This window comes from Penicillium psychrofluorescens (assembly GCF_964197705.1).
Source record: "Penicillium psychrofluorescens genome assembly, chromosome: 1".
Classification (NCBI taxonomy): Eukaryota; Fungi; Ascomycota; class Eurotiomycetes; order Eurotiales; family Aspergillaceae; genus Penicillium; species Penicillium psychrofluorescens.
Window position 1 is genome coordinate 4,692,877 of NC_133439.1, and position 13,830 is coordinate 4,706,706.

A 13,830-nucleotide genomic window follows, 5' to 3' on the forward strand; every position below is an offset into this window, starting at 1 on the left:
AAGCTTCAGTTCATACCGCGCAACACCCACTCCTTCAAGGATGCATGGTAAGAAAATGGCCCAACACCGCACTCCTCAATATCCAAACAGCAATCAAGACATGCGATGAGGAACAGATGCAAATATGTAAGTTGAGAATAACGGCGAATGCAAGGCCCCGAGGGCGTGTGTGTAGGTTGAATGGAATGCGGGTGGGAGAAGACGCCGGAGGCTCGGAGGCAACCCGGGTAAACAACCCGATCGGGTAAAGCGTGAGCGATCCACCACGAAGTATAAAAGCGAGAAAGAGAGCAAGAAGAAAAGGGATACAGCTACAAGGAAATCAGGAGAAGACAAAGAAATTCATATGCATAACCCAGGTCTATCATCATGCACGAGTAGAGCCATATAGTACAATCAACCTGGCCAAAATCAAACAAGACAATCAGGAGAGAGGGGAGAGTAGAACTACAATACACAAACAAAAACCGGTCCTGGCTCATCTAATCCGACCAAAACCACCCACAGACAGAACAGCAATGGATATAGAGTATTTTGAGGTTAAGAGAGAAGAGAAGAGAAACGCGAAACCCATACACTAGGTACGGTGCTGTCCGACGGTGCAAGGATGAACAGCGGTAGTTCATGCCTTGGGGGTCTGCTTCTGCTTTCCACGGAGCTTGGGGTTGCTCGTAGCAGCGCGTTTCGTCTGCTTCGAGCGCGAGGAGCCGGTGTCGCCACCCTCAATGAACTTCAGCAGCTCGTCGACGCTGCGCGAGTCCCAGCTGGTCCCGGTGGCATCGGCGGTGCCGGCAGTCTCGGGCGCGGTCTGGCCGACCTGGGGCTGGACGCGGGTTCCCATGGAAGAGACGCGAGGGTTCATATTGATACGGCGCAGGCGGCGAGCCTGGATGTCCTTGGCGTGTTTGGCGATGGAGACGGCGTTCTGCGTAAGCTGCTCAAGCCAGGTCTCGGCCTCCTTGGTGTTGCGGTCGTTGGGGCCCAGCTGGGCAAGGAAGATGTTGTACGCGTCGCGCATCTTGCCGACGGCCGCCTTGGAGTCCTGGTCCAGGGCCAAAGCTTGTGCCAGCTGGAAGAGGATAGTGGCAGTGTTGATGGATTGCTTGCCAAAGAGGTCTTCGCAGACAGACAGCGAGGCCTCGAACCACTTGCGGGAATCAGAGTACTGCTTGAGATGCTGCAGCATCACGGCCGCGTTGTTCATGGTCGTGATTGAGTCGGGGTGGCTGGCACCGTAGATAATCTTCCACAGATCCATGGCGTGCTTGATGTAGACCAGGGCAGTCTGGGTGTTACCGGAAGCATGCTCAAACAGACTCAGATTCAGGTAGGCGAGAATGGTATCAGCCGAGTCCACACCCAGTGTGCGCTCGGTGACAATGACCGCCTTGCGAGCCAGTTCCACGGCCGCCTCCTTCTCGTCGGTCTGGTAGTAAAGCATGGAGAGCTGGTGGTACAGCTTGGCAACTTCTGGGTGGAGGATGCCATAGATCTGCTCGTGCAGCGACAGAGATTCCAGAATGAGCTCCTGGCCCAGCTGCTTCTGATTTTGCATGAGCGAAATTCGACCTGCTTCCAGCGCCTCCTCCGCCAAAGCACTCCGCGGAGAAGCGTCCTTGACCAGGGGCACGACATTGAGAATGTCGTCAGAGGTGAAGGTCAATGTAGGCTTGTTATCCGCGGCAGCACGGCTCGGAGAGGTGTTGTCACCACCCTTCTTTTTCTTCTTCTTGCCGTCGTCGGAGCCGTTTCCGTTGGCGTTATGGGTGGTAGGAGCCTGTTCCTTTACCTGAGACTTGGTGAAAGCAAAGTCACGAGCGCCTAGCTGGACACCAAGCTTGAGGGAAATATCACGCAGGAGCTGGAGATGTCGGAGTGAATTGGCCCATCCTTTCTCCAAAGAGAAGCGGTACCGGATGGTAACCTGCTTCTCGATCTCAGCACGGAGCGACTCCGGGGTGACCTTCTCGAAAGAGAAATCAGCCTCGGGGAAGATCTTCTTCAGGGAGTTGTCAATCTCCGGGCGAGGGGCAGCGTTAACATCGGTGCCCAGCAGACAGTTCAGCAGGTGGGCAAGGCAGGGTGCCACAAAGGTGTCGGGAAGATTGCGGAGATACTTGTTGGCAACGTGCTTGAAGGCACGAGCAACCATCTCCTGAACCAGCAGAGTCGACAAGGCCTGCAGCCGAGGGCCCTTCTCCATAGACATCTGAGCCAGCTTGCCGATGTAGCGGACGTTGATACCGCGCTTGTGCAGCAGCTGAGTCAAGGACTGGCCGTCCATGGGGAAGCCCACATCGCCATCGTGAAGGTCTTGGACCAGATCAGGCATGATCTTGGACCGCAGGTGATCACAGGCCTCTCGCACGTCCTTCTCGTCCTGGGCCCACTGCTCTTTTTCTTCCGGAGTCTGGGGGACCTGGCCACTGTAAACGTCAGGGTTGAGCGCGAGGTTGAATCCAGAGATGTCGACTTTCTCCTGCTCCGCAGCCTCCTCGGTCTTCTTCTCTTCCGAGTCCTCTTCGGCCTTGCCCTCTTCCTGGGTCTTCTCACTCCGGCGGCGTTCAACCTCGGCCTTGACGTACTGGCTCATCTTGTGTCTCCAATACGCCTCAACCAGTTCCAATCGCAGAACAGACATGCGGTGAGGATAGGTCTCGCTGCCATCCTCTTCCTGCCACATGGCATCCAGGGGAGCCACGCGGTACAGGTCAAGGACGTATTTCCGTCCATCGGTACCCAGGAGACCCTTGGTCTCGACACTGCCTTCCAGATCGTGACGCTCGCTATCCTTATCCCAGACCGGGTGACTCTTGATACGGAGCGCCTTCGACAACTTCTCAAAAACGGGCACAAATTCTGCGTGAGTGGCAACGACGTCCTTGCCCTCAACACCGCCGTAGTCGATCTGGTGCTCGCCAGGCTCGCGCTGCTTGAAGATACCAGGGACAATGCTCTGGCCAACAATGCGCTTGCCTAGATAATCGACAACCACGGTACCCGGGGTGAACAGCCCTTCGATATCGAGCTGGTTCACTGCCTTGATACCCAAGACATCCTTTCCAACGGCCACACGCGCGGCCTCGTCACCGCCCTCGGAGGTGAAAGTGCCGACACCGTCAGCACCGAACGAATAGAAGATGTTATTGTACACAAAGATCTGGGCGTCGCGTGCCTCGGTCGGGTTCAGAGGCGCAACCTCGCCCCGTGCGACCAGCACGGCGCCGCGGGCGGCAGCTTCGTTATAATCAGCAAAAAGCTTGGAGGTCAAACGTTCCCGGAACACGCGATCGTGAACGGTGTCGCGGGGCAGCTCGCGCGTGGTCTGGAATTCCTCGTTCCAGTCCCGCAGCGTCTCCGCGTTGTCAACGCCAGAGACCAGATAGCTCTCCTGTGACCGGGTGAGGTCAGGCTGGTGCGCGTTCAGGCTTGAAGAGGTCGGTGAGACGAGCCATGGGCTGTTAGGAATGGCATTCTGGAAGGGGAAAGTCGTCAGGAGATCCTTCTGGTTGTTGTACTCCTGCAGAGCCTCAAAGGTAGTGCTAAACGAGGGCGAGAGTTGAGAGATCAAAGTGAGGAGCGAGTGCGCCGTGCCCTCTTTTTTGGGCATAGCCCGCGGGAATGGGTCAAACTTGTGGTTCGAGCACTTGTTCACAAAGAAGCCCGACACATGGGATGTGATCTGGAACTGCTCCCCTTCGTTGGTGGTGACTTGGAAATAGAGCAGGTGGCCCTTCTGACGCAGATGGTACGGAGGCGGATTCCACGGCGAGAGTGATATTGACTTCACCGTTTTGGGCAGGGGTTCCTGCGGCTTTGGAAGAATGGTCTGCAGGGAAGAGGGGCCGGTCAGGTCGTAGTTGGAGAGCGTGTGGTCCTTCTCCGATGCACCGGCAGTGGCCGCGTCCGCCGAGATGGCGTCGTGCAGCGAAAGACCCGCTGAAATACCGTGGAGGTTGTCCACGCGGTCCCCAGCGGCACCGAGCAGTTCCCTCGTGCGAACGAGGTGCATCCGCGCCTCCTTCTCGGTATAGGGATCCTCCACCAGCACGATTTCCGAGTCGGCCTTCAGATCCGGCACTTCGGACAGCTCGACGAAGTCATTGATGCGGTTGCCGTTGAATTCCAGGTGGAAGCATGTGTATTGGAAAGTGCCGGGCAGCTCGACGATTGATTGACGGACATCCTGGACTTGCTCTTGGCTCGCCACCTGTGAAGTCATGAAAGGACGACCGGTCAGTTTGTCTCTGAGACTGTAGGTAGATCAAACTCACCATGACCTGGATCTTGTGTGGCTCATGAGGAAGCTTCACGGAGATCTGAAAGAGACCTTGACACCAGTTAACCCACTGTCCGTTATCACGAAGTCGTGCTTCTTCGGTCTCAACATACCACCTGCATTGGGGTCCTCCTCCACTGCGTTTCCGTCCACTAGTTCTTGCGAGGGTTTGAGAGCCTCTGGTTCGGGTCAGCTTCAGAGGGTTCTTCGTCTCGGGGAAAAGGAAGAAAAAAGGTACGGCACTCACGTGCCACAACAGAGAGGGTAGACGAACCTTTCGAGAGCTCCTTTTCCCCATTGACCTGCGCCATTTTGTCCGCAAAGGAGAAATCACAGCTCCGACAGGGTCAATATGTGAAACGGGCGTGTTCTGTCGCGACAGCTGCACCGGAACGGAATCGATAAAAAAAAAAAGTGAAGACCCGCCGGGAAAGTTGACCGGGAGAAGGCAAAGTGGCTATGGTACAAGAAAGGACAGGGGCAATTGAAGACCAAAGGACAACAACCCCGTGCCCCAAGAAACAAAAAAGAAAAATATCAAGGGCGTCAACGAGATAGAAGCGGGCAAGGAAAATTTGATCCGAGCGGGATTAGAAGTTGCGGCATTATTCGGAAGAGCGGGCGGTAAAAGATGGAGTCGGTCTCCACAGGGGGCGTTTCCCGGGTGAAGAATTATATAATGCAGGGGAGTATGATGAGGATGGTTGGTTAGTTTGGAAATCAATCGCTCAAACGAAATAGTTACTGGATGGGTATTAGGGACTCACTCGGTCTATATATATATATTTGATCGTGGCGGGTATCCCGAATCGAAGCATCAACATATCGTAAAACATTCTCAACGGCGCTGCAGATGATCGTCCAAAAAAAAAAAGAAACATCACCTAGAGCATCAGGTAATAGTCCATCCACTATGGCAACTAAAAGTAACTACCGACAAGTAGCTAAGCTCCCTGAGTGACTAGTAAGTAACTCTTACTGAAACTACCAGGTCACCACCCAATCGATGCCAAGCCCTCCCTCGGGCTGGCCCACTCCCATTGACCACGTCTCTTTGCTTCTCATATTATTTCCTGTCTCTCTTTTGTGCTTTCTCATTCTGTCTTTCTTTTCTTCCGTATATTCTTCTGAACCGGCCTCCTTGGCCATACGCTCTTTAACCACCATATCCACCCCCTGGCGCGGGTGAGATCTCTTAGAACAGGGGCATTGTTGTCTCTCCTGGGCCATTCATTGCTGACCACACTGGCCCGGATCTGCACATACGAAAGGAGATCACATTCCCTCAACAAATCTGTGACTAACTCACCATGCTATGGAGCCGGAGGCTGGCTCAGCCCCTGATGGCCCGCGCCGGGCAGGGTCTACTCGCGCCTCGTGGGTATATTGACCGGACGGCGCTGGGCGTGTTCAAACGGTTCAATTCTTCTCTTCCTCAAAATAACACGGGCCAGTACGCGCCAAGCCCGGACCCGACGAATCGGGATGACGATGAAGGTGGCCGGGGTCGCAAGGGTGATTCCGACCCCAATCTGAGATCCACGATCCTAAAGATGCTCGAGACTGCCGCGACGACGGCGGCGTCGATTGCGATTCTTGGGTAAGTATTCCTCGACCATAGCAGAATCGATCAGGCTGACTCGTTCCCCCCTCAAGTGCGGCGGGTTATTCATACCACAAGTACTACAAGTACTTGGTTCTGGACAAGATGGACAATGCCTTTAACCCCGGCGACCCTGCCCTCGAGATTGCAGGCGTTGTATCTGGGAAGCACAATCACGGGGGTGACGAAGAGCACTGGGTTCCGCGGGACGAACAGGCCAAGATCGATGATATCGTCGCCGGTAAATCTGGCGGCCATTACTTCCTAATAATCGGCGAGAAGGGCACGGGCAAGACCTCCATGCTCCTGGAGGGGATGCGCAAAATCAATGGTACGGGTGTTGCCATGTTCGAAGCGCATGCGGACCTGGAGATCTTCCGTATTCGACTGGGGAAGGCGCTGGACTATGAGTTTCATGAAGAGTACGTTGGCCACCCCCAGTGGCTTTTGATGGGTTGGTGCTAACGGAGAGAACTAGTTATATTGGGAGCTTGTTTAGCATTCGAGGACCGCGGGATACTACTGCCCTGCTGGACATTGAACGGGCCTTGAACAAGATGGAGAAGGTGGCCCTGGCGAGAAGACGCAAGGGCTCGCCACCGATGGTGTTCATTATCAACAGCACCCACCTGGTTCGTGATGACCATGATGGACAGGATCTCCTTGAGATGATCCAGCAACGGGCCGAGCAATGGGCCGCCAGTGGTCTGGTGACGACCAGTAAGTCTATCCAAAGGGTTGGCCTGGCATTGACTGACAATGCGACGAACAGTCCTGAATAGCGATGACTACTGGGTCTACGAGCGCCTGAAGAGGTACGCAACACGGATGGAAGTCATCCCGGTGACGGACTTGCCCAAGGACAAGGCAATGGCGGCACTACAAAAGTACCGCACACAATTCTTCCGCGAGAATCTCTCGTCGACGCTGCTCGAGGAGGTCTACAATAAAGTGGGCGGCCGACTTTCCTTCCTCAACCGCGTCGCCAAGTCCAGCGACATGTTGAAGACCTGCGAAGAGATCTTTCGAGCCGAGAAGAGCTGGTTCCTCAACCAGTGCTGGATCCTTGGAATGGAGATGGACGACGACGTGATGGATCAGCAGAAGTACGCTGTAAGTAGCTCCTCCCGCATCGAGTGCCACAGCCAATTGACCCAATACCCGCGCAGTCTGCTGCCATGGTGCTAGCAAAAGCACTAGTTGATCGCGCCAAGGAGATGGAGAAGAACTACGATCCCGTCAAAGGCCACATTCTGCCCGAGATCCCACTGCACGAAGCACGCGAGATCATGACCCGCGCCGACTTCATCCAGGCCTACGATCATGAAAACATATTCACCATTGACTCGCGGGCCATGGTGCGCGCCGACTCGGTGCCCATGCAGCAAGCCTTCCAGGAGATCTGCGCGAGACCTGGATTTGACAAGCACTTGGAGGGAACCCTGACGCGCATTGGCGACATTGAGAGTTTGGGCCGCACGCGCGAGCTGACCATCAAAGATCTGTGGGATCAGGGTAAGTACCGGGTTGTTGTGCGGGACAATAAGGGACGAGAGAGCGGGACAGTGGAGTTTGCAGTCGCCGAGCGCGAGGAGGAAGACCAGGACGAGTGATTGAGGTGTGTCGATAAGCGATAAGGATAAGCGATAATGGATGACGTACCTGCTGCATTCTTCTCTCTCTCTCTTTCCTTTCCTTCTTTTTTCTCTTGTCTTTTCTTCCCTCTTTCTTTGTTCTTTCTCCTCCCTCCACCCTTCTCTCTTCTCCAAACTCTTGGTCTGCCACTTCATACAGACTTTTGACGTTCCTCGTCTCCAATCACCCATCATGTCTCCTCGGAAGAAGACCGTATCCTTGGACAATGGCCGGACGCGTCCCACACGCGACCAGCCGGGGAAAGCCACTGCACTGCTACTGCGGGTGATCGACATGCCCGCAGTTTTTCGATTTGGGATCTGTGTTCTGAGCAGTCTCATGATCAGCTCCCTCCTTTACAAACTCACCGCTTCCATCACGGTGGACGACTTTGCTCATGTCAGTAAGAGCCTGCAGGAGCCGTGGGAGATCGTGGGCTTGATCGCCTGGCGAGCTGTGGAGATTGGCCTGGTGTGGATTATGACGTTCGACTGTGAGTTTCCTCGCTTGGAATCTGTCGGAATAGAGATTAACCCGTCTGCGTACAGCCCAAGATATCTGGGCGTACTTTATTGTTACACACCTGCCAACCTATCATATCTTGAGTGTCTTCTACCAAGTGCGGCCTTCCTCGACTGTGTTGTCGTTGCTCATTTTGCTCTGTTCGATTGCATTCCCCCTGCTCCCTTTGCATTGTCTGCCCGCTTTTGTGAAAAACCGGCGAGCTTCCCTCGGGCATCCGTCCACCATCGCCAACCGTCGTATCTTGCGGGACTGGCTTACCTGCTTTTACACGACGATCGCCGCGACATCTGTTTTCTGCGTCGTTCAGTATCTCAACCTTGCGACCTGGATGGCCCCCTTCATGTTCGCGCATTTCGAGAGTCTTCGCACCATCAGCACCGCTCAGTCTGATCATACCCGTAGCCCCAACTGTCACCTTTTTTTCTTCTTAACCATGCTCCCAGTCGGTTATTTTTTGTGTGAATTCCTGTTTTACAAGCCTATTTATTCTCCTCCCGACGACCCTGAGGAGCCCGCAAACCGCGAAGGGCAATACTTGATTGTCAGTCTTCACCGCAACACTTGGGGGAAGCTACCGGCCAAGACGAGAGCACTCGTGTCACGTACTCTGATCCTCACCATTGGGGTGGTTCTCAATACCATTGTACAGGTGCTCGGCACTTTTGATCGTGTTGATTTCGCGGGCTCGTTCGCATGGGGTGGAGCGTGGGCAATGGGGGTCCTGGTTGTGGGCGCGATGTTCGCCTGGATTGCTGCAGTCGACGGAGTGTAATGTTATTTTTTCAAAAACGGTGTTATAAGAGAAAGCAAGGCGTTCAGGCTGGCGTTGTTACTGTATTTCTTATTTTTTTTTTAATTTATTTTAGCTTCCGTTGATACCCTGATGAATCCAATTCAGTTTATTACTGCAAGTCTAGAGCCATAGTCGTCACGCACGTACTCCAACACACACAGGAATGCTATGTAGTATATTCATGAACACGTTGCAATTGAAACATGGACCAAAACAAAACCTAAAAGAAATCTATGCACTGCTCCTATCTATGTTCGGTCCGCGACATGCATCTCCGTCCCATCGCTAGATTCCTCGCTCTTAATCGTAGACGCCCTCCCCGAGTCGGGGAGCAACCAACCAGGATGCAAGACGTTGAAAATTCCAACAGCAACGACCATCATGGCGCCGTCCAGCCCGATAAAGTACTTCTCATGAGTAATCAGGTATCCGGACCAGCCCTGCAACAGCTCGATTGTACGATAGATACTCCGAGCATAGATGCAGAGCAGAGAAATGACCATGGCAACCAGCAACGGTACAACCGACCGCGTCAACGACTGCAGCATGCGGTAGCGGATCGTGCGGCGCACAAAGTCCACCGCGAAGAACACGAAGACCGTGATGGAGACCAGCTGGAAGATGATGCCCGCTACCATGATGTGCGTGCCGACTGCAGTGCTACCATTTCCGCCAACGGCTGAGGAGGCCATGCCGCCGCCGATGGCTTGGACAACTAGCGAGACCACGTCGCAGGTCACAAAGATCCAGAGGTACCATTTCGGGGTGAGGATCGAGGATTCCCGACCGAAGATCTGGATGAAGCGGCCTAGGAGGATGTAGATGCCTGCTGTGAAGAAGACCGGGGCTGGAGCGAGTTTTTGTTAGATACGTACGTAGACTTTCGTGGAAGAAGGGGGAAAAAAAAGAGGCCTCTTACCGATAATGAGGGTGGAAATCTGCATCAGGAAGGCAGTGCCGTTATAGGGACAAGACGATGACCATGTCCGGCCTCCCCATCCGATCAATTCCGCTGTTGGTTGGCATGGTCAGCTTCGTAGATTGACAACTGAGGACTTCTTAGGGAGTTCATACTGATGCATCCGATAGCAAACACCGAACACCACCATGTGCGCTTCCAGCAGAATTGAACTGTGTGGAGGACAAATGACAGCCCGAAGAGCACGAGGAATGCGATTCCCGCTGCTTGCGTGGGGACGTAGCCATATTCAGTGTGGTAGCCAGGAATTAGGGGATGGCAGCCCAGTGTGATCTCGTGTTGGTTAACCATGATGAGGTTGTTGTATAGAAGAGAGGTTGGTTGGATGGGGTAAAAAAGAGGATGAAAAGAAAAGAAAGGCGGGTCGTCGGTGGATTTAGATACAGATTGGTGGCCTGCAATCAAGAAAGAAAGGCTGAGTGATCTGTAGATGCAGTCGAGATGATGAAGTATATAAGCTCGTATACTCCGTATACCACGTCGCAATCGGAGATCGTTGTTGTTGGGGCCTCGTTTGCTGCGCCCCAGGGAGCCTCGTATCGCCGTCTCTTTAGGCTTTTCTAGGACAATAGAGAGCTAGGCTTCAGGATATGGCAAATAGAAAGAGAAGGAAGATCTTTTGGCGCTAGGCAGAACTTTTCGCCCGTCGCCAGTAATAAGTAGGCTGAGCAAGCGTGATAAAATAAAAGGATGTGCGAATAAAGCCACCATCGGAGGAATTGAGACCGACTGGTCCATCGGATCGGAGTTGGCAACGGAGCCGGACAACAGAAACAGAGGGGGAAAAAAAATGGCGGTGGAGCACTTGGCCATTCATGCAATTGGATTGGCAGTCTGACATCAGCCGAAATGGGGCTGGATCTGATAATTACCCTGTTACGCGAGTCGGTCCGCAAGTCTCTGCCTCGTAAGTCGCAAGCCAAGCCACTTACGGTTTAGCGCGCGCGCAATGAACCGCAATGGACTTCGGGAGGGACTTGGCTCCCGATCCAGCTTTATGGAGCGCCTGAACCTGAACCACCTATTTTTAGTCATGTAGCCAAATTCAAATCTACGTTTTAGGTTGCTTCAATTCTTCCCAATTCGGAACATATCTGCGGAACAAAGTTCTACGTAAACTTGGCCATGTCGTACATGTCATCGGGATCTAAACAAATCAGTCAGCACCACACGATCCAATACTCGGCAGAACGGCTTACCCTTGTGGTTCGCGAGGATATACTTCCTCGTCTCGACGATGTTATGCCCCAACTCGGCATGCAGCTCCTGCTGACGAATACGCACTTTTTCATTGCGCTTAGCAGCACCATCCAATGCCGCCTGGGCAACGTGGAAGCGGGAGGTGCGGTTAACGAGCATCATGTCGAAGGGGGTCGTGGTGCTGCCCTCCTCGATATAGCCAGCAACAGAGATGCGGTCAAGTCGCGGGCGACCAAAGAGCAAGCCCTGCAGCTCGGTCGGGTAACCATGGTAGTTGAAGTGGATGGGCTTGTCGTCCGTGAAGAGGTTGTCAAAGGCGGACAGTGAGAGAGCATGCGGGTGCAGGCCCTCGTTCTCGAGGATCATCAAGTCCGTGACATTGACCACACGCACGCGCAGCTCCGGCGCCCGCTTTCGCAGGATCGCGGCGGCTTGAATGACCTCGAACATCACCTCAACGCCAATTCCCACCAAGACCACGTCCGGGTCGAGTCCTCCGTCGGTGCTGCAGAACTTCCAGGTTGATGCGCCGGCCCGGCAGTGATTCTCTGCTTCGTCGGCTGACAGGTAGACCGGAGTTGGCTGCTTCGAGCCCACCATCAGATTGACGTAGTTCTTCGACTTCAGGCAGTGGTGCAGGGTTGTCACGAAGGTGTTCGCGTCTGGTGGCAGATAGACGCGCGCTGCCGTGGGTTTGAGCTTCAGCACTGAACCGATAAAGGACGGGTTCTGATGAGAGAACCCGTTATGCTCCTGGCGAGTCCAGGTGCTGGTTTCGATGTAGTTGATGCTGCCGACATCCGAGTGCCAGTTCGTTTCTTGCGCCTGCAACGCGTCATCTCGGGTGAGTATCCGCGAAAATCGACAGATCGGATTGACTTACCATCTTGATGAACTTGGAATACTGCACCATCATCGTGTGGATGATCCCCAGGAAACTCTCATACGACGGGAATATGCCTACGCGGCCAGTGAGGGTGTATCCTTGCAGGAAGCCCTGGCACATATGCTCGCTGAGGACTTCAATGACTCGGCCACCACGCGCGTTGGCAAACTCATCCCACTGGAAGTTGCGGTTGGTGTTATCAAACACGGTGTCGAGCTTGTTGCTCTCCAGCTCGTCCGGCGAGAACAGCCGCACGCTGTGCGGGTTCTCCACGAAGACCTTGTCGATCAGTTTTCCGGTCACCTTCATCGCGCTCTGGGTGGAGCCCTTTTCCACTGCAAAGTTCTTCCACTCGGGAAGTTTGGGCGCAATATATGCCTTGTGGCTTTCGGCGCGCTGACCAAGTTTTTTGTCGCTCGCGGTAGGGATCACCGATTTGATTTCGTCGATGATATCGCCTTCTTCTGTGAACAGCTCCGCTGGCTTGTAATCGGCCAACCATTTGTTCAACAAGCCGAGCTCCTCTTGGTCGGTCTTGGCCTTGGGCAGGGGGACCTGGTGGGAGTGAAAAGAGCCCTCGATGAACTGCCCATGCAGCTGCTTGGGTCCAGACCATCCCTATTCAAAGTTAGACTAGACAGCCCCCGTCACATAACAACACTTCTGGAGGCGTAACATACCTTCGGGGTCCGCATTATGAGCATCGGCCATCTCGGCTTGAGAATAGGGTTTCCAGAACGCGCGGCCTTTTGGATCTTACGGATCTCCTCCACAGCCCAGACCATTGAACAGTGGAGGTCCGTGTCGATGTCATTGAGATTCTCCACAATGCGAACTTGATACCCATATCCACTGAACAGGGCTAACAGTTCTTTATTGTCCATGCAGCCGAAGATCGTGCGCTCGCTGATTTTAAAGCCATTTACATGCAGAATCGGCAGGACAGCACCAGACTCTTTGGGATCAAGGTACTTGATGGCATGCCAGGACCTGGAAAGTAGTCAGTAATGGCCTCTTGATGAACAAAAAGGTATTACATACGTGGCAGTCGGTCCACTTTCGGCTTCGCCGTCACCAACTACACAGGGGACAATTAGATCAGGGTTATCCATTGCGGCGCCAAAAGACACGGCTAGGGCATAGCCCAGCTCTCCGCCTTCGTGGATGGCGCCCGGTGTTTCCGCATTGATATGACTAGGTGGACAGTCAAATTGTGAGTCAGCAAAATATTACAGGGAAACACACCTTGGCAATCCCGCAGTGGTGCTGAAAGTCGAAACCAGCCGGTGAAGACCAGCGCCGTCACGCGAGTAATGTGGGTAGAATTTCTCCAGCGAGCCCTCGAGCCAGAGCGCAGCCAGGATGGCCGGCGCGCCGTGGCCTGGACCGACGACAAATAGCATGTCGAGATCCATGGTTTTGATGAGGTAGTTCAAATGAGAATAGACCAAAATCAGACCGGGGCATGTTCCCCAATGGCCTGGGCAATCGGGATATATGAGCGGACAGCTTACAGCAAGGCGACAACGACAGGAAGAACTCACCGAGCAATCGAGGTTTAATGTCATCAAAAGTAACCTCTCTTTTCAGAAGCGTATTATCCTGCAAGAAAATCATTGCTAGAAACAATGCGGGTTAGATGAGGCGTAAGATCCTACAGAAAGAAAGTCTTACCCGCGGCAATGTATGAAGCCGCCCTCCGGAACTTGAACAAACCATCACAGGCTGGCTGGTTCAAGGTCTCATGAGGAAGCACCACTGCCAGGTTCTCCAAATCATCCGGCAGATGCGACGGCAGCGGCTGCGGATTTGGTCGATCAATAACTTCGCCAGGCATGATGGATTAGGGTTGGAGGGGTTGAGCTTGGCACGGATGATCAATGGATCGAATTGTTGAGCAAGCAGGGGAAAACGGACACAGGTTTTAAGC

General features: G+C 53.8%; 5 protein-coding genes across 5 annotated transcripts; 2 read left to right on the top strand and 3 right to left on the bottom strand.

Annotated features, from left to right (window-relative positions):
* Positions 1-622: 622 nt before the first annotated feature.
* Positions 623-4,590, bottom strand: PFLUO_LOCUS1770 (Intracellular distribution of mitochondria; the record flags this gene model as incomplete). Its single annotated transcript, XM_073778841.1, has 4 exons — positions 623-4,210; positions 4,275-4,330; positions 4,393-4,458; positions 4,527-4,590. 4 exons carry the CDS (start codon positions 4,588-4,590, stop codon positions 623-625), a joined length of 3,774 nt encoding a protein of 1,257 aa, XP_073635856.1.
* A 999-nt stretch (positions 4,591-5,589) lies between these two features.
* Positions 5,590-7,495, top strand: PFLUO_LOCUS1771 (uncharacterized protein; the record flags this gene model as incomplete). The annotated part of the gene is made up of 5 exons (XM_073778842.1): positions 5,590-5,879; positions 5,936-6,304; positions 6,382-6,602; positions 6,655-6,995; positions 7,052-7,495. 5 exons carry the CDS (start codon positions 5,590-5,592, stop codon positions 7,493-7,495), a joined length of 1,665 nt encoding a protein of 554 aa, XP_073635857.1.
* A 214-nt stretch (positions 7,496-7,709) lies between these two features.
* PFLUO_LOCUS1772 (uncharacterized protein) lies at positions 7,710-8,814 on the top strand (the record flags this gene model as incomplete). The annotated part of the gene is made up of 2 exons (XM_073778843.1): positions 7,710-8,010; positions 8,066-8,814. 2 exons carry the CDS (start codon positions 7,710-7,712, stop codon positions 8,812-8,814), a joined length of 1,050 nt encoding a protein of 349 aa, XP_073635858.1.
* Positions 8,815-9,083: 269 nt separating this feature from the next.
* PFLUO_LOCUS1773 (uncharacterized protein) lies at positions 9,084-10,105 on the bottom strand (the record flags this gene model as incomplete). Its single annotated transcript, XM_073778845.1, has 3 exons — positions 9,084-9,682; positions 9,755-9,847; positions 9,910-10,105. 3 exons carry the CDS (start codon positions 10,103-10,105, stop codon positions 9,084-9,086), a joined length of 888 nt encoding a protein of 295 aa, XP_073635859.1.
* Positions 10,106-10,923: 818 nt separating this feature from the next.
* On the bottom strand, positions 10,924-13,737 carry PFLUO_LOCUS1774 (uncharacterized protein; the record flags this gene model as incomplete). The annotated part of the gene is made up of 8 exons (XM_073778846.1): positions 10,924-10,961; positions 11,014-11,839; positions 11,898-12,518; positions 12,581-12,890; positions 12,942-13,094; positions 13,146-13,380; positions 13,445-13,519; positions 13,575-13,737. 8 exons carry the CDS (start codon positions 13,735-13,737, stop codon positions 10,924-10,926), a joined length of 2,421 nt encoding a protein of 806 aa, XP_073635860.1.
* Between the last annotated feature and the right edge of the window lie 93 nt (positions 13,738-13,830).